This window comes from Echinops telfairi, unplaced genomic scaffold (genome assembly GCF_000313985.2).
Source record: "Echinops telfairi isolate 266 unplaced genomic scaffold, ASM31398v2 ScPeMD7_7;HRSCAF=31, whole genome shotgun sequence".
In the NCBI taxonomy this organism is placed as follows: Eukaryota; Metazoa; Chordata; class Mammalia; order Afrosoricida; family Tenrecidae; genus Echinops; species Echinops telfairi.
The window spans coordinates 6,345,806-6,370,904 of NW_022103904.1; the positions used below are offsets into that span (position 1 = coordinate 6,345,806).

The 25,099-nt window shown below is 38.7% G+C and overlaps 1 protein-coding gene across 1 annotated transcript in view; it reads left to right on the plus strand.

The window, feature by feature from the left end:
* SUGCT (succinyl-CoA:glutarate-CoA transferase) overlaps positions 1 to 25,099 on the plus strand; it is a 917,561-nt gene that overhangs the window by 377,273 nt on the left and 515,189 nt on the right. Inside the window, exons 9-10 of the mRNA XM_004708161.2 lie at positions 6,545 to 6,616; positions 16,407 to 16,504. Coding sequence (XP_004708218.1) covers positions 6,545 to 6,616; positions 16,407 to 16,504 — 170 coding nt within the window. The remainder of the gene's footprint in view (positions 1 to 6,544; positions 6,617 to 16,406; positions 16,505 to 25,099) is intronic.

The window sequence follows — 25,099 nt, forward strand, 5'->3', positions numbered from 1 at the left end:
ACAATGGCAGCAACACCCACAAACTAAGAAGTCACTGACATATGAAATCAAAGAAGAAGAAAAAAAAGAAAGAAAAGCCTGTTAATAGTTCAAGGTCTGTTTGTTGACCTTTAGGCATGTTTTCCGAAACAGTCTGATGGGGTGCCATACCCTGGCCCCAAAGTCCATCCTTGATACTCCCTTGGGACCTTCTTGCTCTGCTTCCCCCGCTGCTCTATTGCACGCCCCCAGTGTTTTGCCTCAGTGTGGTGGGGTCAGCTTGGTCACACATCCCACACTGTGTCTCCAGTGCTGTCCCATGTAGGGCCATGGGTCAGTGCAGGATGTCGCATCTTGCAGTGAGGCTGGCCATATGGTCCTCTCTGTGTATTGGCTGCTCCAAGCCGGGCTGTTGTCCTCTGAGCTTGGTGGGCCCTGGTGTGCTCCACTCCCTTCTCCCCCTTCATTTGCTTCAGCTTCCTTCTGGGTATGGTAGGTCAGTTCCTTTCCCTCACCAGACGATCTATTTGATTTTCTGTGGCACTGGTGAAATTGTTTCCTAGAGGGACAATGTTTTATTTCTAAATGTTTTCTAAAATGTGTTTATTCAGTCTATATTTTCTAATGATGTTTTACTAATTATTTCTGCTGTAAATTTTTAAATTTTATATTGGTAAAGATATAGTTCATGGTTATGGTGGAGACTTAAGGTGGAAAACAAGCATTTTTTCATTTATTAAAAATAAGTACCCAAATGCCCATAAGCCATGGAGCATGTCATAGAGAAAATTTGATACATTTTCTTACATTATAGTTAGTATATATTATGACTTCACAGTTACTTCCTCACTCCTCATTTTGCCTCCCCCACCTCCAGAGCAAGCAAATAAACTAAACTGCATAACTTGACAGTTATATTTATAATTTATTGGGAAACCTCAATGCAAAAATCCTACATGTCTCATGCACATCTTTGTTGCAGACATTTGAAGAAGACTAATACAAAAACAAATTCACTGTCTTTGAATAGCTTCCAGCACAATGTGACCCTTTGGATACAGAGGGATAAAAGAGAAACTCCCTTCACCCACTTTTCTGTTGTCCATCCCCCAGGGAGGAGGTCACATGTAGATCCTTGTAATCACTTCCCCCTTTCCAACCCACTGTCCCTCTACCCTCCCAGTATCGCCACTCACACCGCTGGTCCTGAAGGGATCATCTGCCCTGGATTCACTGTGTTTCCAGTTCCTATCTGTACCAGTGTACATCCTCTGGTCTAGCCAGACTTGCAAAGTAGAATTGGGATTATGATAGTGGAGGTGGGGGCTGGGGAGGGGGGAAGAAGCATTTAGGAACCGGAGGAAAGTTGTATTTTTCTTCATTGCTACATCGCACCCAGACCTCCTCCCTGTGGGATGGACAACAAAAAGGGGGTGAAGGGAGACATTGGACAGTGTAAGACATGACAAAATAATAATTTATAAATTATCAAGGGTTCATGAGGGAGGGGGGAGTGGGGAGGGAGGGGGGGAAATGAGCTGCTGCCCAAGGGCTTAAGTGGGGAGCAAATGTTTTGAGAATGATGAGAGCAATGAATGTACAAATGTGCTTTACACAATTGATGTATGGATGGAGTGTGGTAAGAGTTGTATGAGCCCCTAATAAAATGATTAAAAAGAAGAAGAAGAAAAAAAGAAAGAGAAACTCAAGATAGCTTAAGAAGACTGTGAGAATCCATGGAACTTTCTATTTTTCATTGCTGATAATGATAATTTTACTGGAGATTTGAGCCTATATATGTGTAGAAGATATAAGGATTCATGACAATGAAAAGATGAAAGGTGATGGAACCAGGTTCTAGAGGAAATAGGTGAGAGGGGTCAAAGGCATTGGCATGACTAATGTAAGCTCAAAAAGTACAATGGTCGTAGAGGATAAGCTACTTAATGCACAAATTCTGGGTTGAGATCCAGACATTTTAGCAGGGATGTGACCCAACTCAGGGATGCATATGACAGCCAACTAAAAAGGACGGGAAAAGAGAAGGAGAAGATAAAGACAAAACCCCCCAAAAAAACAATAACAGGGTGATGGGAAACAGGACACTAGTACACTCACAGGGATGATATTGTTTATATCTCCAGAGGATAGGGAGAAAGGGAATAGACCCCATCCCAGAGTGCCAAGCCTTAAGTGCCAATACACTGGCATGGAGCAGTGAACTGACAAGAGAGGACAATGAGGCTGGGCCCAAGCTGAGCTATGTTGACCCCTTCCCCAGAAGACAGCAATACAGAGGACAGCACTGAAGATATAGCCCAGGGAGGGAGGTGGGTCTGTCCAGACCACATGGGAGCGAACTAAGAGAGAGAGAGAGAGAGAGAGAGAGAACGAACCTCATCATGGCCCACCAAGGCCCAGGAAAACATCCCTCTCAGAACAGCCAATGCACAGGGAGGACTGTAGGGCTGGCCCCACCACACAACATTCCCTCACTGACCCATAGCACTATGGGGGACAGCACTGGAGACACTGTGCGGAAAGTATGCCCGGTCTGCCCCATGTGTAGCAGAGTGAAATGCAAAGGGAGGTCAGAGGGCAGCAAGGGGAGCAAAGTAACCAAGTCTTCGATGGATCCTGAAAATAGAATTATGACTTGCTGGACAAGGCGTGGCACCTCATCAGCCTTGATCAGAAAACCTGTATATACTCAAGTATAAGCCGACCCAAATAGCAACAGAGGCACCTAATTTTACCACAAAAACTGCACAAAAATGTGCTGAAAAACTAGGCTTATACTCGAGTATATATGGTACATAAGGGTCATGTGTTAGTCTAGGATGACTAGGGAAACAAATCCAGAGACATTCATATGTGTATAAGACAGAGCTATATGTACAAGAACAGTTGAATATTGAGAAAACATCCCAGCCCAGTCCAGATCAAGTCCATAAGTCCGATATTAACCCATATGTCTGATACCAGTTTATAAAAACCTCTTCAGACTCATGAAACATATGCAGTGATGCTGAGTGCAGGAAGATCACAGGCTAGTAGGTGGGAAGTCTTCTGGATCCAGTGGCGTTGTAAGCATCTCAGTGCTGGCAGGGGTCTCCACATGGCTTCTCTGGCTTCAGAGGTCTGGCTCCATCAGCCTCTTTCCATGTGTCTTCTCTACAGGGATGTCTCACAGGGAGTGAGCAGAGAGAGAGAGAGAGAGAGAGAGTGTATGTCTCCCACCTCCAAAGAACAAATATAGAGTTCCCAGAATCCTCAGGAGTAGGCCATGCTCACACAGAGTCCTCTGACTATATCCTGATTGACAGACTAGACTCCACCCTACACTCTTAATCCTCAAATTGACACCAGATTATGTAGCTACCACAGGTCAGAAGACAGAATTTGAACTATTGGTTTTTATTTCTTGTTTTGTTTTGCCCTATGTCTATCTATATAAGATAGGTGCGATGAACAATCCCAAGGAGAAAAGGGGATCATCAGTTCAGGGGGAACCTGGGAGAGGAGGAGCCAGGGAGCGGGAGTGGGGAGCCAACAAACTCAGGAATAAGGGAACAGCAAGAGATCTAAAATTGATAGCGAAGAGAATGTATAAATGCCTTGTGGGGCTTAATCAAGTGCAGTGTGTACGAGAGGAATTACTGAGAGTCAAATGGAGGGTGAGCATGATGGTGGGATAGGAGGAAACAGAGGAAATGGAAGAAAGAAATAGGAAGCAAAAACTATTTTTAGAGGTATAGCTATAGGCATGTATATATGTAAATGTACTCATTTATAATGAAAGGGATAGAGGCCAGTGTACATATATTTATTATGTTAAGTATTAAGATAACACATGGACTTTGGACCTTTACCCAAATCCTCCCTTAACACAAGAACACTTTGTTTTAATAACCTGGCACTGTTTGGTACTCACCTTCCCGACATTGCTGAAGACAATATGGGTGCATACAAATGTGGTGAAGAGAGCAGATGGTTCCCGGCTATCAAAAGATATAGTGTCTGGGGTCTTAAAGGCTGGAATGTAAACAAGCAGCCACCCAGCAGGGAAGCAAATAAACCCATGTGGAAGAAGCACACCAGCCTGTGTTACCATGGGGTGTCGACAGGATCAGGTATCAGTTATCAAAGGATCCAAAACAAACGACTATATTGATGAGAATGAGGGGGTTTGGAATGGAGACGCAAAGCCCATATGTGGACAATTGGATATCCCCCCACAGAAGGGTTATAAGGGATGATTCAACCGAGCTGTAGTATAGCACCAACAAAATACACATCATTCCTCTAGTTCCTGAATGATTCCCCACCCCCACTACCATGACCCAGTTCTACCTTACAAATCCGGCTAGACCGGAGGACATACATTGGTACAGATAAGAGCTTGCAACTCAGCGAATCCAGGACAGAATAAGCCCCTCCTGAACAGTAGCGGGAGTAATGATATCATGAGGGTAGAGGTATAGTTGGGGAGGGGAAATGGGGAGAAAAGGAAAACCCATAACAAGGTTGGATATATTGCCCCCCAAAAGGGAATGAATAACAGAAATGTGGATGAAGGGAAACAATGGGATGTGTTAGATACAAAATAATAATAACTATATAATGGATCAAGGATTGATGAGGGTGGGAGGGTGGGGAAAAAAGAGGAGCTTATACCAAGGGCTCAAGTAGAAAATGTTTTGGAAATGATGATGGCAACATATGTATAAATTTGCTTGATACAATTCATGTATGGAATGTTATAAGAGCTGTAAGAGCCCCCAATAAAAGTGATTAAAAAAAAAAGATGGCATCGAAGTAAGCATTGAGAAGAAAGGTAGATAATATTTTTTTAGTATTAACAGTAAGTGAATAAAGAGTAAGTAAAAGTAGTGTACTTTTGAATAGAAGGGAAAGAAATTCAAGGAAATTTCCCACTTAGGAAAGTAGGAAGGATGTCTCTTATGGTTAAGTTGGTTTAGCTAACCTGTACTGTGATCAAACGGAGAAAAAGATGTGCAGAAAAATTACCCAAACACTCCAGGATTATGGGTATTAAATATCAATTATTTATATGACTGTTGCTGTCCAAAAGAGTATACAATGTGACTTTTAAAAGTTGATGGAATAATTCAATTATTTTTTCCATTTTCCATGAAGTATTTGAAATTCACCATATCTTTAAAAACAGGGACATTTATAGGCATGTAAACTCATGTGAGGTCTAATATATATTTTTTCAATTACTCCAAGTGAAAGTTGCTTATAAATTTAGCATCTATAATCTTCAAAGGAGAAATGTGCATCTACCAGTTTACTTACTAGCTCTTTCTCTCTTTCTCTCACTCCTTGTCTACCTCTTCTTTCCTTCCTTTTTCTTTACCAATCTTCCTATTTTCAATTTATTCTTCTTACCCTTTGTAGGAAGCAGTATATCTGCTTTCCTTTTGTCTTACAAGGAAAAATAGAAACAAGACATAAATACTTGTGACAATTTGACATTTATCCATAGTATTACTGATCATCAGGAGAAAGATAGGGCTTTCTGCTCCCATAAACAGTTCTGTTTCAGAAACTCACAGTGACAGTTCTACTCTGTCTTTTAGGGTCACCATGAGTTGGCATTGACACAATGGCAGTGAGTGAGTGAGTGAGTGAGTATTCTGAATACAAGGAGGGCAGGTGGCATAGTGGATTATGGAGTGGGTTGCTAAACACAAGGCTAGCAGTTCTAACCCACTAGTCACTCCCAGAGAAAGATGAGGCTTTTTGATTTACAACCTTGGAAATCCAAGGTGGCAGTTCTACCCTGTCCTTTAGTAAGTCTATGAGCCAGAACTGACTTGATGGAAGTAGGTTTTTTTTGTTTTGTTGTGTTTTTTAACTAAATACTCAAGCATTGGACCGCTAACCACGATGTTGGTGATTCAGAACTACCAGGCACTTTGAGAGAAATATTTGTAGCCTCAGCAGCCCTGTGTGGAGTATCTGTGTGTCATAGCCTCTTCATGAGTTGGCATTATTTGGATGACAGCGAGTTTGGATTTGGGGCATGTCTCTGAATCAGCAGCACGGCAGAGGGTTTGTTGTTTTGGAGTTTATACTAAACACAAGGAGCCCTGGAGGCACAGTGAGTTAAGTATTTGGGCTGCTAACCACAAAAGAATCGGTTCAAACCCTCTAGCCACTCCTCAAGAGAAAGCTGACATGGTCAGTTTGGGTAATGATTGACAGTCTTGAAGCCTTAAGGATCAGTTCTAGTCTGTTGCACATCGGGCTCCTCTGAGTCGGGATGGACTCAGTGGCAGTGTGTTTTGTTGAAGGTACACTGACTAAAGAATTTGTGAGTTCAAATGGAGGTACAGTTCTTTATATTTCTATGTCACTGTTTTTCCTTCAAGGTTATAAGTTAGTGGAAGAGTTATAAATTACTTTGAAGATTACATATAAAACAGCTATTAACATTGCTTTAGACCAAAGCTTTCTATATAGAACTTTTATAAATTAAAGGAAAATTTTACTATATCTCAGTATATACACTTACATATTTATTTATTTATTTTAGGCTTTTAAAACCAAGGATGGCTACCTAGTGGTCGGGTCAGGAAATAATCAACAGTTTGCTACCATGTGCAAGGTAATCTATAATCATTGGGATGGGCAGATGATGTATGTGCTGACTCAATTTGTATAAAGTCAGGTAAGTTTAGTATTGCATAAGACAAAGGTTACATATTCAATTCAGCATCTCCTGAGTCGACCCCTGGAAGTTTACCATTTTCACATTGATACATTGTAAGGCTGGGTCTGAATCAGCATCCTAGTTACATTATACAAACACTTACAATGTTTCATAAAATATATTAGACATTTTTGTTTTCTTTCTGGCTGTATTTTGAAATTAAGAATCATAGTGTCTTTTGTCTTCTAAAATTTGACCTGCCTACTAGTCCAAACAAAAAGGGAAAGCAAAATCTATTTGAAATGAATGGTTAACATTGGATTATTTTTATAACTGTCTGAGGTTTCATTAGGCCAAAATCTACTACCACAGCTATTTTATTACCATTAAAAACAAGCAAACAAACAAAAATATATTAGCTGTTGTTTCATGAGTACTTTTTTGCAAAATTAATGTTTTAAGGTCTGGGTAATCAAGGCTATATCCCAAAATTCTGCTCCTTAGCAAAGCCTTTAACAAAGGCCCTGGGAGCAGTTAAAATAACTTTATGTTGAAGATTTTCTAAGTATTTATCATAGAATATACTTATGAAGATTTTATTTTGGGGATTTGGTATTTTCACTATTAATTCAGACTTTTGTTTTTTGCTTTTATTCAAGGCCTTAGGTTTCAGCTTACTTTTTCCAGTTCTGATTTCAGGAATAGAACGGATTTTTTCTAGCTTAAATAAAAGCAGCTATAAAATTTTTTTCTTGCATGCAGCCACAGTTCCCACCAATTGAGGATTTTATTTTGATTGGAAGTTTATTGTTTGTACTAAGCATATTACCATGAACTTTCAGGTTAGCGAGAGATGCCTGTGAATTCCTTAAGGGAATCTTATTTATTGTAGGCCACTTATTATGTACAAAAATCATTTATTACTATGCCTCCTTTGAATGAGAGGTTAATGATGAGAGCTAAAAACCACAGCAAAGGGGTGGGAAGCACCGTGGAGAAGGTGACAAATGGAGATGGTTCCGACTGCAGGAGGGGCTGGAACATCTAAGGCGGGAAAGAGGGGAGGTTTTATAACGGGACTCTGAGCAAGTCGAGAAAACGGGTTCAAACATTTGATCTGGGATCAAAGAATCTTTATTATGAACGGTCAGTGTTAAAATATGAAACATACGGAAGCTGTTGCCTGTGCAGTCCTTGCGTACTCGAGCTGCAGAAACGTAAAGCCAGTTCATTGCTATAAACGAGTACAGATTTTCTTCCCGGGCCATATGTTTTGGAGTTTGCTCTCTGCAGAAGAAAAAAAAAATTACTGCTTGACATATTCTTCACTGTTGTTGAAAATAGCTGAGTTCTTTTTATTTTTAATTTCGATCAATTTGAAACTTTTGAACTTCTTCATAAATATCCATAAGTACATTTTTTAAGAATAAAATTAATTTCAAAGCAGATTATATGTCATAAGTTTTTGTACTAAAGTATGACTGACTTATCATTAGGATGTGTTATTACACTGTGTTTTTTTCTCAAGGAGATCTGTTTTAAAGGAAGGTTTTAGAGAACGGCATGCTTGGCATTGGTGTTTTCTCCGTGTGTGAGTTAGGAATGATGATCCCTGTTATGAGCCATTAAGGAAATATGTAAAACTCATTGAGTGCTTCAGAGGAAAAGTTTGATGCACAGGATTATAGTGTGATTTATGTTGGTTAATAGGCATTCTGGGTGAATGTTGCAATCTTATCAACTCATTTAACCTTCATACTTATATGCAAATTGTCCCTAAAAATATTTTCACATAGAAAAGCAAAGCAAAACAAATAACCATTTCTCTCCCCTCCCATTAGATTTCTCTCTCCCCACTTCCTGTGCCTCTCCGTGCCATCGAATCGATGCCGACTCATAGCAACCCCACACAACAGGGTAGAGCTGCCCCAGTGAGTGTCTGAGACTGTACCTTTTTTTTTTTTTGAGTAGGAAGCCCACCCTTTAGGTATATAGAGTGAGTGAGAAAATCTAAGTATTTCATATTCAGATTTATCTATCACTGATGGAAATTGTCATCCAAACTGAACTTTTAGATAAGGTTGCCAGTGTTTTACTGTGAACCCATCAAAATTATTGTCAAGCCAAGTAAAGGCCATTATCAAAAAAGGGCAGCTCTAGCTCTTTGGGTGAAATGAAATAATATTGTTTATGATAAATGAACAGACTTTACTTGAGTCTCCTTTCTTTTCCAAATTGAATTTGAAGAGCTTATTGACTCATACTTATTTGGGAGTTCCCATTGGCATGGGTTGGAGTGGGAGAAGGTGTTGGGCTTATGACTCGGGGGTTAAGAAAGTCTTCCTGTATATAAAGTGAACTTTGGCTTATAACAAATCCTATTTTATGCCCCTGCGCATGATGCAGACAACTAAGAAACGTGAGCATATGTAGCCTATTTTAAACTGCTTGATGCCAACACTAATGGGCATTCCTACTTGAAGAACATAGATGTACATTTAAACATTATTTAGACTGAAAGTTTATTTTTTTATTGGAGATAGTATACATTGGTTCTAAACTACAGTTTACAAAGGAATCTTCATCAGTTATATTCTCAGGGATTTTGATTTAGCATATTTTAGATGGGGCACAGAAAACTCCCATTTCAATAAGCATTGAGTTGTTTTTGGAGCAGTAGTCTGAAGACATTGTCATATACTTCTTAAAGTAGAATATCAACTTTATCACTAGTTAGGTGACCTCTGGCAAGAAACTTAATCTCATTTAAGCATCTGTTCCATCATGAATAGAACATAGATTACAATATATAATAGTCCTAATATGTAACTTTAGGGGTTTTATAAGAGTTTGATTACAAAAGATAAGTAAAACCCTTAGCACAGTCTTGGCTCACAGTATGCATTTAATAAATGTTAGGTGTAGAGATGGAGTAAGCACACTCATACTGAACATATAATACAAGTAGGATAGAATGAACGGGATATTTATTTGAAGACTCTGAAATGACTTTGTGGTTAGCAGTTCAATGCTTGCCCAACAATGCTACCAGGATTTCTTCACTCACGCACACACTCAATCCCTGTCATTGAGTTGATGCCAACTCATAGCCACCTATAGGACAGAGTTGAACTGCTGCTGTGGGTTTCTTTAAAGGAGTAGAAAGCCCACCTTCATCCCCCTTTACCTATGGCATTATCCTGTATCTGTCTCATTAGTCTCTGGTTCTTTGGAGTTGAGCCAACAGCCCATCATATTGCTGCCAACCTTGGGGCACATCAGAGTCTGCCTTCTGACCGGCCAAGGTTGGATTCACCCCCCTCGGCATCCACAGCTATGGCCTTCCTCCTTCAACTTCCTGCTTCCTGGTATGTTAGCCCCAGAAGCTATGTGAGTCAGGAAAAATCTCCAAATTAACTTCCGACCCATAAACATGAACCAGACTGGACTTACTTGCTTCTACAACTGTGTTTTCTACTTTACTTCCCTGTTTTACATCCCTAGAGAACCTGTAAAGATTTGCATCCTCAGAAATCATATATAAGGATGTTATGAGTTGGAATTGACTCGATGGCAGTGATATTTATCTTAAAAGGTAGCTTTACCTAATATAAGCACTAAACTATAAAATACTCAGAGGAAAGTATATTCGTAATATATGACCCAAAACCATGAATAAAAAAACAAATTGGACTTTATCAAAATAAAAATTTTGTTCATCAAAGGAACTTACCAAGGAAATTAAAAGACAATCTATAAATAGAATATATTTTCAAATTCTATATCTGATTAGGATTTAATATTTAGAAACTATAAAGAGCTTTTATAACTGAACACCAAAAAATAAGCAATGCAATTTTTTAAAGGACAAAAGATTTGAATAGAATTTATTTAAAGAAAATATTCAAATGGTCAGAAAGTGCATGAAAAATGCTCAATATCATTTGTCAATAGGAAAATGTAAATCAAGACCAAACACTCAATAGAATGGTGTGTTAGGCCTGGTTGATTAGAGAAACAAATCCAGAGACACTCATATATATTTAAGAGAGAGTTTTATATCAAAGAGTGATTGTGTATTAAAGAAGTTAACAGGTTCAATGCTGGTGAGAAATGCTCTGGATATATTTGTTCAGTCAGTTCAAGTACAAGTACAAGTTACAAAGTTCTTTCAGGGCTGCTAATCAATGCCCAAAGGGCCTACTACTTCCCTGGAATCCTCAATCTAAAGGCATTTACCTCCAGCTGTAGGGGTCAACAAACCCAGCTCCCCCAGTTAAGTGCCCAGAGGCACCCTATTCCACAAACCAGCCTTGTGCCCCAAAGCATTCGACGTTACTCTCTCTGTGGGATAGGAAGTCCATCACTCTGTCTCATGCTTTGGCCCCTGGTTAGATTGCTGCTGCTACTTCTTTTCCACTCCTCAGAGGTCAAATCTGTCTTCTGGATAAAGGAGGTTTACCGCACAGGGATATTATGGTCCAAAGGACACACTTTACTTCTGGCTCTTGCTTTAGTGAAATTCCACCATCTGGCTTCTGAGAGGGCTCATTTTATATACAGTAGGATGGCAATTACAACGAATCTCTGTTACAAGCGCTTACAATTGAATTCTATCAGTATCTCCCCCACCTTCTCTTATTCTGACCCATCAGGAAAAGGTTATTTGGTGGGAGTTACAGAAACTGTTTAGAAGAGCCACATTAAATAAATAGCTGCCCTGTTACCTCAGTATTTACATTGTTCTTTTCAGTATAGAATTAGATTGCCAGGCCTTTCTTCCAAAGTACAGCTGGGTGTTCTCAAACTTCCACCCTTTCACTTAGCAACTGAATCATTTACACCATCCAGGGACTCAAGATGGCAAGGTTTTGGAGAAACATAGCGGGAAGGAGAAACAGGGGAGTAAAAAGTTGGGTAGAAGGGAGTGGACCAAGATTAGGGTGATCAGAATAGTTACTTTAAAAGATGAAATTTGAACCAACTCAATGAAAGAGACAAGGAATTTGCTATCAGGACATCTCGTGGAAGTTGTTTCATGCAGAGGAAGTGATCAGTACAAAACTCAGAGGGAGACTCATGATAGACTTGTTTCTAGAACAGCAAGAAGCCAGTGTGGCTGCAACTGAAGGAGGATAAGGGTTTTAGGAAAGGATGTCAGAGAACTGGTTGTTGTTGCTACTGGTTAGTGTGAAAGGTGTCATCCTGTTTGGAACATTTTGGACCATCACAAGCAGTGTGGCCTTTTCTCTGAGGGAACTGGAGCGCCATTAGACAACAGGAGTATGAAAATGATGCAATTTCTGTTACTGTGTCTCTGTATTTTTCAGAGTATTTTCTGCCTCCCTTCCTCTTTTCTTTCCTCTGTCATCCCTTCTACGGAACCTCCCTTTTAAAACAAGAGTCTGACTCTTTATTTTTGGGGTCAAACAGTTACTAGTCAGGCAATGTTACATTTGTTTAGCACTTAATATTTTCACATACACTCACATACATTAGTTAGTGTTATCTCAGGAACCACTCTTTTCAATCCAAGAGAATCGTATGATCACACCACTTGGAGTCCTGGAGGAATATTTTGGGTGTTGGCATAGCTGAAGACACCATAGCTGAAGTCAGAGGGCTAACTTCTTTGACCCATGCTTTACATGAACTTTCACACAGAACAGAGATCCAATAAGTCAAACACAGAGAAGGGCACACAGGATTCCCAGTTACCCTGGAGTACCAATCACTCAACCGTTTTTTATGTAGTTCTTAGATTATTGGGGGTGAGGCCAGGTTTATAATCTTAATCTGTGATTTAGTGAAGTCACTGTTCTTTCTTGAAGTGACTTATTCACTCTTTGGAAGGTAGGGGTTCTGACTCCTGGAAAAGCCTTGACACCAATTCTGAAATCAGATTGGTAATGAGGAGTTTTTAAAAAAATGGCACTGTATATAGTATCACTCTTTAACATCCAGTGGGGGAATTCTGTCTTTATTATTCCTCGAGGAAATGACTAAGTGAAATATGTCAAAAAGAAATCACACAATTGAGATGGTCTCTTTCCTCCAGAGAAACTTTTTACTTCTCTCTCCTTCATAAGATGAATGACTTGATTTTATTTAAACTGTGGGAAACAATTAAAAATCAAAACTATTCAATGCTTATGTTTAAAGCAAATACGTTAATAGATGGGAGGAAGCTTTCACTAGGCCACATGGCCTGCCCTTAGCACATAAATAGGCCTTCGGACTTTCCAGCACTGCTGCTAACACTGCTTTGATACAGTGTTTTCTCTATTTTTTTCTGTTTTTAATTTTTTACTACAGTTTGGGTGAAAGTTTACAGAGCAAATGAGTTTCCCATCCAACAATTTATACACATTTAATTTCAAGTACAGTATTGTCAAAGTGATAGAATTAATCCCACTTCTCCCTGGTTTACAGGCTTCTGTTTGTCTTTCTTGCCCCTTTCTGCCTTCTACACTTTGTTTTTAGTCAAATGAGGCCTGTTTAGCCTCATGAGTGTTATAACCAATGCCATTGAGTGGGTTCCTACTCAGCGACACTGTGGGACAGAGGAGAATTGCCTCTTAGGGTTCCTGAGAATGTATATCTCAGGAGCAGAAAGCTGCATCATTGTCTCATGGAGCTACTGGTGGGTTTGAATTGCTGACCTTGAGGTTAGCAGGCCACACATAGCCTCCCTGAGACACATAAGTATGATCTTTGTAATGTTTTTTTTTCTCCCCTCTCTCTGTTTAGGATTTTCTCCTGTGATCCTGTTCAGAGCAGTCAGCAGTGGTAGCCAGGCACCATCGAATGCTTCTGGTCTCCAGGTGGTGGTTGTTAGGTGCCATTGAGCTAGTTCCAACTAATAGTGACCCTGTGAGCAAACACTGCCTGGTCCTGTGCCATCGTCACAATTGTTGCAGCCCCTGTGTCACTCCATCCTGTTGTGGGCCTTCCTCTTTCTGCCGCCCCTCCCTTTTACCAAGTACAGTGAACCCTCGTTTATCGCGGTTAATCGGTTCTAGACCCTACCGTGATAAATGAAATTCCGCGAAGTAGGATTCCTTATTTGTAAATCAAATATTTTCGTAGTTAGAGCATAGAGGACATGAAAAAACACCCTTTAGTCACCATTACACTCGTACTACCCAATTTATTAAACGAAAAGGAAAATACAGTACAACATTTTGGATGTTACAATTATCATTTATTATATTATTTATGGCATCAAGCGTGTACAGTATGAGCCAATCAGTGGCAGTAATGACAGAGCATGCACTGTTACGCAAAAACCGCGATAGAGTGAAGCCGCGGAAGTCGAAGTGCGAAGTGGCGAGGGTTCACTGTATGTACTTCTCCAGGGGCTGGTTTCTGCTGCTGATCTGTCCAAAGTACATGAGACGCGGTCTCGCAGTCCTTGTCTCGAAGGAGAACTGTGGCGCTTCTTATCCCAAGACAGAGCTCTTCTTCAGGCAGCCCATGCAGTTTCAATATTCTTGCTGTGACCATAGTGCGAAGGCATCTGTTTTCCTTTGGTCTTCCTCATTCAGTATCCAACTTTCACATGCATATGAGGCAATTAAGAATACCATGCCTTGGGTCAAGGACACCTTAGTCCTTAAAGTAATATCCTTGCCTTTCAATACTTTAAAGAGGTCTTGTGCGGCAGATTTACCTAAGATATTATGTGGTTTAATCTCTTCATTGCAGTTTCCATGAACTTTGATTGTACATTCAAGCAAGATGAAATCCTTGACAACTTCAAGTTCTTTCTTCATTATCACGGTGTTACTTACCTATTGGTCTACTGTGCAGGTTTTGGTCTTCTTTCATTGAATTGTAATTCACACTGGAGACTGCAGTCCTTGATCTTCATCATAAGTGCTTCAAGTCCCACTCACTTCCAGCAGTTAAGGTCGTGTCACCTGCACATTGCAGATTGTTAATAAGCCTCCCTCCAACCCTGATACCGTATCCTTTTTCCTATAATCTAGCATCTCTGATGATTTGTCAGCACACAAATTGAATAAGTATGATGAGAGATATGACCCTCATACACACCTTTCCAGATGTTGAACCTTTCAATGGATCCAGATGTTAGAGTCTGTATTTTGTGTTATCCATTAGTCCTTTGGACTAATTATTTACTTTAGTCTTTGATTTTTTTCACTCTTCTTTGCTTCAGACAGGGAGGGGCCAATAGTTGCACCTGAGATAGATGCTTAAAAACTCTTAAGACCAGTTGCTACTAACCAACACATTACCTTTGTTGACTATGTTACCCAAGTTGACCTAGATGTTTCCCAAGTTTAGGGAATCATTTCCTCCAAGTGTTTGACTATAGCTATGAAGTTTACAGAACTTTGCCCCCAGTATGCTCTACAATATCCTTGGATATATTTGTAACACATATAAATACAAGCATACATGTAGGAATATCTTCTGTCAAAATCTATGTATAATCCTTGGTGTACTCTCATTTGGTTTATCCTAACTGTTTAGCTTTCATATATGTCTATTTATATACTCATGTATTTTTACATGTAAATATCTTCTTGTCTTTTTACGATAGCGATCTTATATAATTTTTGCCATTTTGTGGTTGCCTAATTTCACTCAGCATATATAATATCCTCTGTATTAATTCATGTTATGAAGTGTATCACAGATTCATCATTAATCTCTAACATTCCTTAATATTTTTGCTGATTTATTCACTGATATGCACTTAGATTGCTTCTGTCTTTTTGCTTTTGTGAATTATTCTGTATATGAGTGTGCATGTATCTATTCACATCATAGCTATTATATTTTTAGGATATATACCTAGTGGCGATATTGCTGAATTTACTCATTCTTTTTAAAACTCATTTTCCATTCCAAATACACTTGGTATTTTCATTACAGTCTTGTTAAAATGGCAAGATCTCTGAAATGACATACAAGGTATATTTTCCTTTTAACGAGGAGTGAAAGGGAGAGATATGAAAGTATTTCTCTTCATTATTCCTTCAGAGAGACATATTGAAGAAAAAGAAGGACTATCTTTTAATTTGACATTGTTTTATTGGTGAACATTTTGGATAAATGTATATGCTTTCAATTTATTTTAGCACTGTGTCCAAATATCCTGGATAGGATACTGTGAAAGATAATATCTTATTTATGTGTGATAAAAATAAGTGGGTGTATTCATAAGGTATATGTTGATTTTGAGCCTCATTTTAGTGAATGCATGCACTTATGAGATTGGGTTTCCAAGGTAGTTCAATATGACCCTGTTTTGTACCTTTCATCCCTACTTTCTCTAAGACCAAATCCAGACCACTTGCTATTGAACCAAACTTATGGTGACACTGAGTATCAGAGTAGAACTGTACTACATAAGGCTTTCAATGGCTAATATTTCAGTAAACCAGTAGCTTTAAAAATTTTTGCTTTTGGAGGTAGCTCTTTGTGCACTTGGACTTCTAACTTTTTGATTAATAGCTGGATGTGTTAAATATCCCACCACCCAGGGACGGTGTCCTCTAGCCATGACCTATTATAGTTTTTTATCTCTCTGTGATCATTTATGGGCACAAAAACTGAATGGATTTTGATACCCTTTCTTCAGTGCTGCCATGAGTGTCATAGAGCCTACCAAAGAATGTGTATGGCAGTGACTAGCACACTCTGAGTACTAGCACCTATAATCAAGACATGAAAATTCTCTCAGCTACATTTTAAAATAATTTTTCTCTTTTAGATCCTGAATTTGCCTGAGTTGATTGATGACATCAAATATAAAACTAACCACCTCCGGGTACAGAATAGAAAAGAGCTTATTGAAATATTATCTGCACGGTAAGCTTGGATCTAATGTGTATAAATTTATGAATTCATATGAGGGGGCTCCAAAAAGATTGTGAAAAAATGAAATGTAAAGAAAATGGAATTTTCCTGTGAACTTTGTGAAGCCCCTTATAGGTGATAAACATTTATCAGGTATTTTGGTATTCTTGGCTTATTTAAATAAATTTATCATTCTCTTCTATTTCATAAATTTGCTCAGTGGAAAGATACTTTGCAACTGTGTTTTTTCTTGTTTAAAAGCATTTGTAAGTTTTTTTCAGTACCTACTTATAAATCTCATGAAATGAGAATGTCACTTTCATCAGAATGGGTTACTTATTCATGGCATGTAACTGTGCCTAGTATATTTCAAATGATGATAATAAAATAATAATTTTTCTTGTACTTCTGATTTGTTAAGTGAGCACCATATATTATCTCCCTTACCCTTTACGACAACCCAGTAAGGTCTTTACTACTGCCCTACTTTTACAATTAAAGATGAGGCTTAGGAATGTTCCATCAAGAGTTTATTGTCTTTTCTGAGTTTCTCAGGCCATTGTTTCTAATAATGATAATTCAGAGTCCTTGAAAATGCCAGATTGAGGTATCAGTGTCAAAAGGATAAATATCACAGTATTTGATACCCACATTAGTCTATTCATGTTATGTTATGTTTTTATGTTTTTGTTAAAACCAGTACCTAGTTGTCAAGTTACGACAAAAGAAAGAGTAATCTGTCAACTTCCCTTTAAGTTTCACTTTTGTTTTCTTCCAAACATCTTCTCAGTGTCTAGAAATAAGCCTTTTGGTTTTAATTAATCAATTAGCCAAGTGAACTGTTTATTTATTTATTTTAGTCTTGAAATTTGCTCTCACCCGTCCAATAATTCGATGTTTTTGTGTCAATGGTATATGTTTCATGGTGTGCTGCGGTAAGTAGTGTTGGATTCCTAAGTGCGAGGTTGGTGGTGCAAAGCCACGGCAGTTCCATGGGAGAAAGGCGAGGCTTTCTTCTGCAGATTTCCAGCCCCAGAAACTCTTCATAGAGTTGCTAGGAGTAGAAATGGACTCTCTAGCAGTAAGTCTGGTTTTTGGTGTTATGTGCTCTTTGAAAATAAAATTCTGCTCAGGTCATTTTTATTCTGTCTTATATTTAGGGATTTCTACACGAAGTTCTGGTTCAACCTTCAATGACCTATTTGCTCTTTTCTGAACTTTTAAGCACTTCTTTCTGCTGCTTGTATCTTCTCAATTTGCCAAATGCTCTTTAGTCAATAGAGACTTTGTGTGTGCACTGATATGCAGAGAATGGAAAGGAATGAGGAGTAAGCCCCCGCCCCCACCCCCCTGTCATCAGTTAAATATAACTCTGATTCTACTGTAAAGTCCCAGAGCCCTCAATCATTAACCTTTCTCCTCATGAGAATCGGCTATTTATTTCTGCTTTATGCCCCTCTGTCTCTTAAGTGGTTTTTAATTAATTTAATTCATTGATATGATTTTTTCCTTTTACACCATGGTTACCAACTTTTTATAATAGCCTCTCACGAGAAACTTTATCAAAAGCTCTTTGAGAGTCTACATAAATAATATTCATACTGTGAGAAGAGTGATCCCAAGAAAAATACAAAACCTAAGCTGATACAAGTGTCATCTTGTTATTTAGCAGCCAACACTTTTATAACTTTAGGAGCCACAAAGTTAGATCATTAGTTTTCTAGGTCTTAAAACTTTTGTTCCTTGCTAACTTTTCGTTAAGAATTCTGCTGCGAAAAGACTTTTTAGCAACATCTGTAACAGATTAATTCCCATTTTCCTCTTTGGGCTAAATTAAATAATCTGTCACCTCATTCTTTCTACTCTTCTGTACACAGAAGTAGCAATTTCTACATTTTGGAACCCACAAGGTTGTTATATTTTTATTCAGACTTAACAAAGAATAAGAAATCAAACTGTGAAGTCAAGACCAGGCATAGTGCTGAGAGAGAATTTGAGAGGAAGGTCACTTCATTTTAGGTATGGCTGTTAAGCCCTGAACTGCAGACAGAGCCCTTGGCTGCTCGGAGACCAGATTCCATACTCCCTTGTGCTCCTGTTAACATTTTTTCGGTGCTGTCTTGTGGTTTGCCATCCTTCAATCTCTTAATAGCTCAAATGTCTTCTCCTCCAGGGTGGATCAAACAGTGATGAGCAGAGACGATTAGGATATTGATTCACTCTCATTTATCTTGTCATTTGTTTCTATGTACAAATGTCAATGGGTTCAGTAGTAGTATTCAGTGTTTGACTTTTAGAAGCTTCTATGAGCATTTAATATTTCATTATATGTATCTAGTTTTCCAGCCCTTAAAACCTTTTTGTTTCCTATTAACTATAGGACTAAATCTAGTCTCTTGAACCTGACATCCGTGGCCTTCCACAATTTGCTTAATCTTTTCTTTCCACCTTTCCTCCTAATATAATTCAATATAAAGGCCTTGCCCCAGCCACACTACACTGCCGTTTGGCTTCTTTCACTCCTTCTTTGGAATGATTCCCAGTCTAATCATTATTCTAAAAGACGACCGTGCGTCGAGACCACTGTGTCTATGTGAAACCATCCTGCAATATCTCTATCTAGTTTTCCGCTCAGATGACAGCACCTTTAGGAAAGAAGGCATCCTTTTTGGGCCTCAGTAGCCAATCTGTCAATTGTGAAACACACACATAGCGCTCATCGTTGGGAATGATATTGCCAATTGTTGTTTGCTCAATGCTCAGCTCCCGGTCTTACTCAAAACAGTGTTACTTTAGTTTCACAGTCAACTCAGAATTTGTGACTCCACTTAGATTTTTTCTAACAATATTGGCATGTTTAACCCCAACCAAAAAAGGAGAATGGTAGAAAGAGAAGAACTAGCATTTATTAGATACCAAATATATGCCAATTGAATACTATTATTATTCTCCTTTTACAAATGAAAATCTGATTTTTATGGAGGTTAACTTAAGGTCAGACACAGTGAAAAATTAGAAATGAGACTCAAAACGACATACATGTTGCAGCATATCATATTGCCTCCCTGAAGTGTGACATGAAATTCTATAGCTTCCTTGCATGTTTATTAATTCAATAAATAAGTATTGAACACTTACTATGTTGTAGACACTATCACACGTGCTGGGAATAGAGACGTGAGTAAAACAAAGTAAATTGGTGCAGAAATGATCTAGAGCAGGAAGCAGCACAGTGTCAGGAGTTAGGTGTGAGCGTGGCTTCTTATTTAGGTTGGTCTGGGTGGGCCCTTCTAATAAAGCAGCACTTGAACAGAGGTGTGCAGGGGCATGAGAGAAAGAGGCAGGCGAAACTCTGAGGAGAAGCACTGGAGGCAGACAATGTGTGGTTGGCGAGTTTCAGGAGTAGAAAGAGGACAGAGCGGCAGAGCCCGTTAGAGGCACAGTCACGCCATGTTCCAAACGTTTTGATAACCTCTAGGATATAGTTTCTCCAACTTGTTCAAGAAAGGCACAGCTTGATATTTTAGTCATGAAATTAGTTTGCTAATCAGAAACTTCTATTTTCTATCTGCCCTTAAGAGATATCTTGACGGGAATACTTTTCTTGTTAGAGAATGCACAGTTATTTTTGTAACTTGCAGTCAGAAAAACTCTCTCACCTGAAGAAACTAGGACTCAAGATCTTAAATGATGTCTGCTACTCATCCATCCACCCATTTCTTCTCATCCACCCATCCATCCAATCATTCATCCATTCACACATTCACTGATTCTTTCCTCATTTTGTTATTCAAGAAATACTAATCTAGCAATTACCATGTGCCAGTCACTGTTCTGAACCTTAGGCATTCAATATTAAAAAATAAAAATGACAAAAATTCATTTTCTCCTAGAATTTTCATTAGGCCAATCCTAGCAGACTTTATAGAAAACATGTTTTAAAGATGTCTTTCATTGAACACATTTGTGTTATGAGTTTAAGAAGTTAGTCTTCATATTGTCCATATAAATGTTTTTTGCTTTGCAAAAGGACTGCAGCTACAGGCCGTGCCTGTTAATAATTTATTTGTCTCATTTGAGCTTGTTGATATGCACGCTACAATTTTTATTGCAATTTGTCAGTCATTTCTATATTAAAATTATTTTTAGTAACAGGAGCTACATTACCATGTTTAAGACTGTTGTTTGCTAGTATTCATTATATTATATTCATACATACTGTAATTGATGCTCATATACATTTTCTTAACCTATATTTTCATTTAAGAAAATATGCAAAAATATAGAGCGATTTGTGAGAGTAAAGTTTCGTGGTAGGCAATTAAGGAACCTGGATTTCTAATTTAGAAATGGTGAACTCACTGAATTAATATGAAAACTTCATACCTCTTACACCCAATTTAATATCCAAGAGCACTTGGGCACTTATACAAAGTCTAGTCTCCTAAATTTATGCATGGACTTCCTCCCAAAGTATTTTTTCCTAAGGAATCTTTGAGGACTCCCTCATTCCTGATGTGCATTCATTACCATTTTTTTTTTAGAGCCAGGTGATTCCTTTTACATTCTTCTGAGAAATCTATAGATTGCTTTGCAGGTGCCACTTGGAAGTAATGCCACATTACTTATCGGCGATTCTTACTCGTGACTCTTACTTGTGATTCTTAGTTTGATGCTTTTTGGGGGAAGCAGTCAGCGCCATTCAGGAAGTTGAATGGTTTTGTCATTAGCTGCACTTTCCGCAGCCAGCACACATACTCGTCCTCTGAAGTGCTCTCAGGTGTAACCATGCCCCAACTGTGGCCAAGAGCAAGCCGTCCTTTCTTTCTGTTTTAAATTTAAAGGTGGAAGACTTTCCCCTTGAGCTTGCCATTTTATCCAGGGTGTTGCAGAAACTCTGTTTATCCAGCTGCTAAGACTGAAAAGTAGGCAAAACTGAAGCATGTCGAGAGTCCCCAGCTAACGCACAAACTGGGAGATATAAAAAGGCTAATCCGTGGCCTGTTACAACCTGCTCTCTGCAATGGAAAGGCCTGGTTTGCTCTCAACCCTGTGCTCCTCACCATGGGTTCAACATCTTTGTAATCGTTATTACCTCAACACAGAGATGGACAGCCATGATGTGTGTTGAGACTAAGCAGAGAGGACAAAGATGATGTATTAGTGGTTGGGGAGAAATATTAGGAAGAAAAGAAATGAGGATGAAGGAAAATATAAATGATGGAGAAAATAGAAACGAAATGTATTTTATTTCTCCAACGGTGTTCTTAATCACTGAGTTCCTGGGTCCTAGATATGAACAGAAGAAAGTAGGGGCCTGGGCTCGGGAGGAGTTCATGGTAATTTGGGAAGCAAAGAAGCACATTGGTGATTTAAGTAGTGTGTGTGAGGTGACTGGGTAACTAACTGTGTGCATAAGAGGCTGCGGAATCCCAGAGAAGGACACCTGCTTCCAGGTGGGCAAGTCAGGGGAGGTATCCTTGAAGAACAGGCAGATAAAACTGGGTGGGCGAACCAAAAAGAGGTGAAGGAAAACCCACCAATCACTGTCATCCAATTGAGTCTCACGCATCGTGCCTTTTAGAAAAGCACAGCATTGCCTCTTTGGGTTTCTGAGGCTGCCAATCTTTATGGGAGCAGAAAGCCCCCCTTTTCTCTGGCAAAGATTCTGATGGGTTCAAACTGCTGACTTTTCAGTTAGCCACCCACCGCATAACCCATCATTATGCTACCAGGACTCCTTTAAGTTAAAGAAAGGAAGATTAAGTTGAGTACATTTTCATAGTAAGAAAAAGCCATTAGAAAAAGGAAGAAGTAGCTCGGAAAGAAGTTGATGACAGCTTTTAAATTGCTTTTTGAAAAATGTAGAACAAGTGTATACCACTATGGTTCTAGTGAACATTCCTAAATAGTTGATTATAGTGAATCTTCATAAATAAAATTCACTGCATTAGATAAGTTCACCTTTTAAAGTACTGTGGCAATCCCTATAGCAAATAATTACTTTTTATTTTGAACAATCTGATTATCAGAGTTTACTATATTAAAGTATTGTGAAATTAAATTCTTTAGTACAGGGCCTTCTAAACAGAGATGCTAGAGAAATATTTGTTGAATTGAATCCAGGGTTTATTTAAGACCTTAATCTAAGCTGGTCATTTCCAAAATTTTGTATCAAATTATTCTTATTAGATTTTTGCAGAATATTGGCAAGTAGAACATGCAGAATTTCCTGGTGGTTGTGGAGTATTATAATCAAAGATGCCTAAATTTAAAGCTATTTAAAAAAATAACAACTTGGTATCCTCAGGAAAGTTGATTATTAATTTCCCTACCTATATTTTTCAAGGTCACCCACAAATTTAAGTAAAACTTACATTATTTACTCTAACACGTATAGTTGAGCTTTTCATATCATCGACTTTGCTCTAACCACTCGCAATCACTTATTCCTCTTATAATGTGGCATACTGATTCTTTTATCTCTCTCTCACACACACGCACACACGCACACACACGTATCACAACATGATGAATACAACTGATGTCACTGAATGGTATGTATGAAGTATGTAGGGTGAATAGCAATTGTTCGGATATATATATGTTTATATATATGTGCTTTGTGTATATATATATTACCATGTATACTGGTGTATAAACTGAGTTTTTCAGCACATTTTTAATGCAGTTTTTGTGGTAAAATTAGGTGCCTCAACGGGACATCCTCTTACAGAAGGGTCAAAGGGAGGAGACAAGCCATTCAGGTGCAGTGCAGCAACAATGAAACATACAACTTTCCACTAGTTCTTTAATGCTTCCTCCCCTCCACTATCATGATCCCAATTCTACCTCACGAATCCAGCTAGACCAGAGGATGTACACAGATAAGACATGGAAACACAGTGAATCCAGGACAGATGAACCCCTCAGGACCAGTGGCGAGAATGGCTATACCGGAAGGGTGGAGGAAAGGTGAGGTAGAAAGGGGGAACCGACCACAAGGATCTACATATAACCTCCTTCCAGGGGGATGGACAACAGAAAAGTGGGTGAAGGGAGATGTTGGACAGTGTAAGACATGACAAAATAGTAATATTTTATTAATTATCAAAGGTTCGTGAGGGAGGGGGAAACGGGGAGGGAGGGCAAAATATGAGGAGTTGATACCAAGGGCTGAAGTAGAAAGAAAATGTTTCGAGAATGATGATGGCAACAAATGCACATATGTGCTTGACACAATGGATGGATGTATGGATTGTGATAAGAGTTGTACGAGCCCCCAATAAAATGATTTTTTTAAAAAATAGGTGCCTCAGCTGATATTCGGGTCAGCTTATACCCGAGTATATATGGTACACACACACATATCCAAGCATGTGCAATTCAACATTTTACACATGTATAACTCAGCAATATTTGCTGTATTCATCATATTGTACAACCATCACCTTTATCTGTTTCCAAATTTTGCTATCACCTTTAACATAAGCTCATTTTTCCCCAAGAAATGAATTCCCCTTTCCCCCTCCTTCTTGCCTGCCCTCCTGTAACCATTCGTAACCTTTAAGTTGGATATTAGCTACTGTTAAGTTGGCTCATGGCCTCCCTGTGTACAGCAGAAGGAAAGGTGCTAGTATGTTTGGAAAAGCCAAGATCTTCCTCTACCTAGGAAAATAGTAAACCAAAAGCAATGATGCACTCCTGGAGGTATTGCAGATTATTGCCATCATCAATGATTTGAAGGATGCAGGGTTTGGGTTTCTCAGTATATTCCATCCAATTCACCTATTTGACCTATTTTTTTTTTAAAAAGTATGGATCTAGGAGAATGACAGTGGATTTTCATAAACTTAACTTGCTGGTGAGTACAGTTTTAATTGATCTTCATTTGTTTGAGCAAATAAATACATTTCCCGGTATCTGATATTTATTTATTGATGTGACCAATGCCTTTTTCTCAATTCTGCTTTCAAACAAGTACCAGAAGCAGTTTGCCTTCAGCTAGTAAGGGCAACAATGTACCTCCACTGTCATACTTCAGAGGTAAAGTATGATATATACTTTATCAGTATATGTCATAATTTAGACTGGAAGACTGGTCTATTAGATGTCAGGCTGGTCTAATACATGACTGAAATGTTGGTTATTGGGCATAATAATGAAGTATTAATGGCTCTAGGCTTACTGATAAAACACCTATGTTCTAGAGGGTGGGAAATTAATTCTACAAAAATTCAGGTTCCTTGAAACTCATGAAGTTCCTGGGGCTCTAGATGTGTGGAACATGTCAAGATATTCATTTTAAAGTGATAGTTAAGTTTTTACATCTAGACATTTCTATATGTACAATGGAGGCAAAACCTCTTTTTGTATCCTGAGTCCACATATTTCTAATCTGGGTGTGCTATTCCAGCCTATCTTTCAAGTGACTTGTAAAACTGCTTGTTTTGAGTCAGGCTCAGAACAACATAAGGCTCTGCAGTAAGTTCAGGGTATTATGCCACTTGGGCCACATGATGTCAATGATCCAGTGTTTCTTGAAGTGGTAATGGCAGATAGAGATACTTTTTGGAGGTGTCCTTGAAGAACAGGCAGATAAAACTG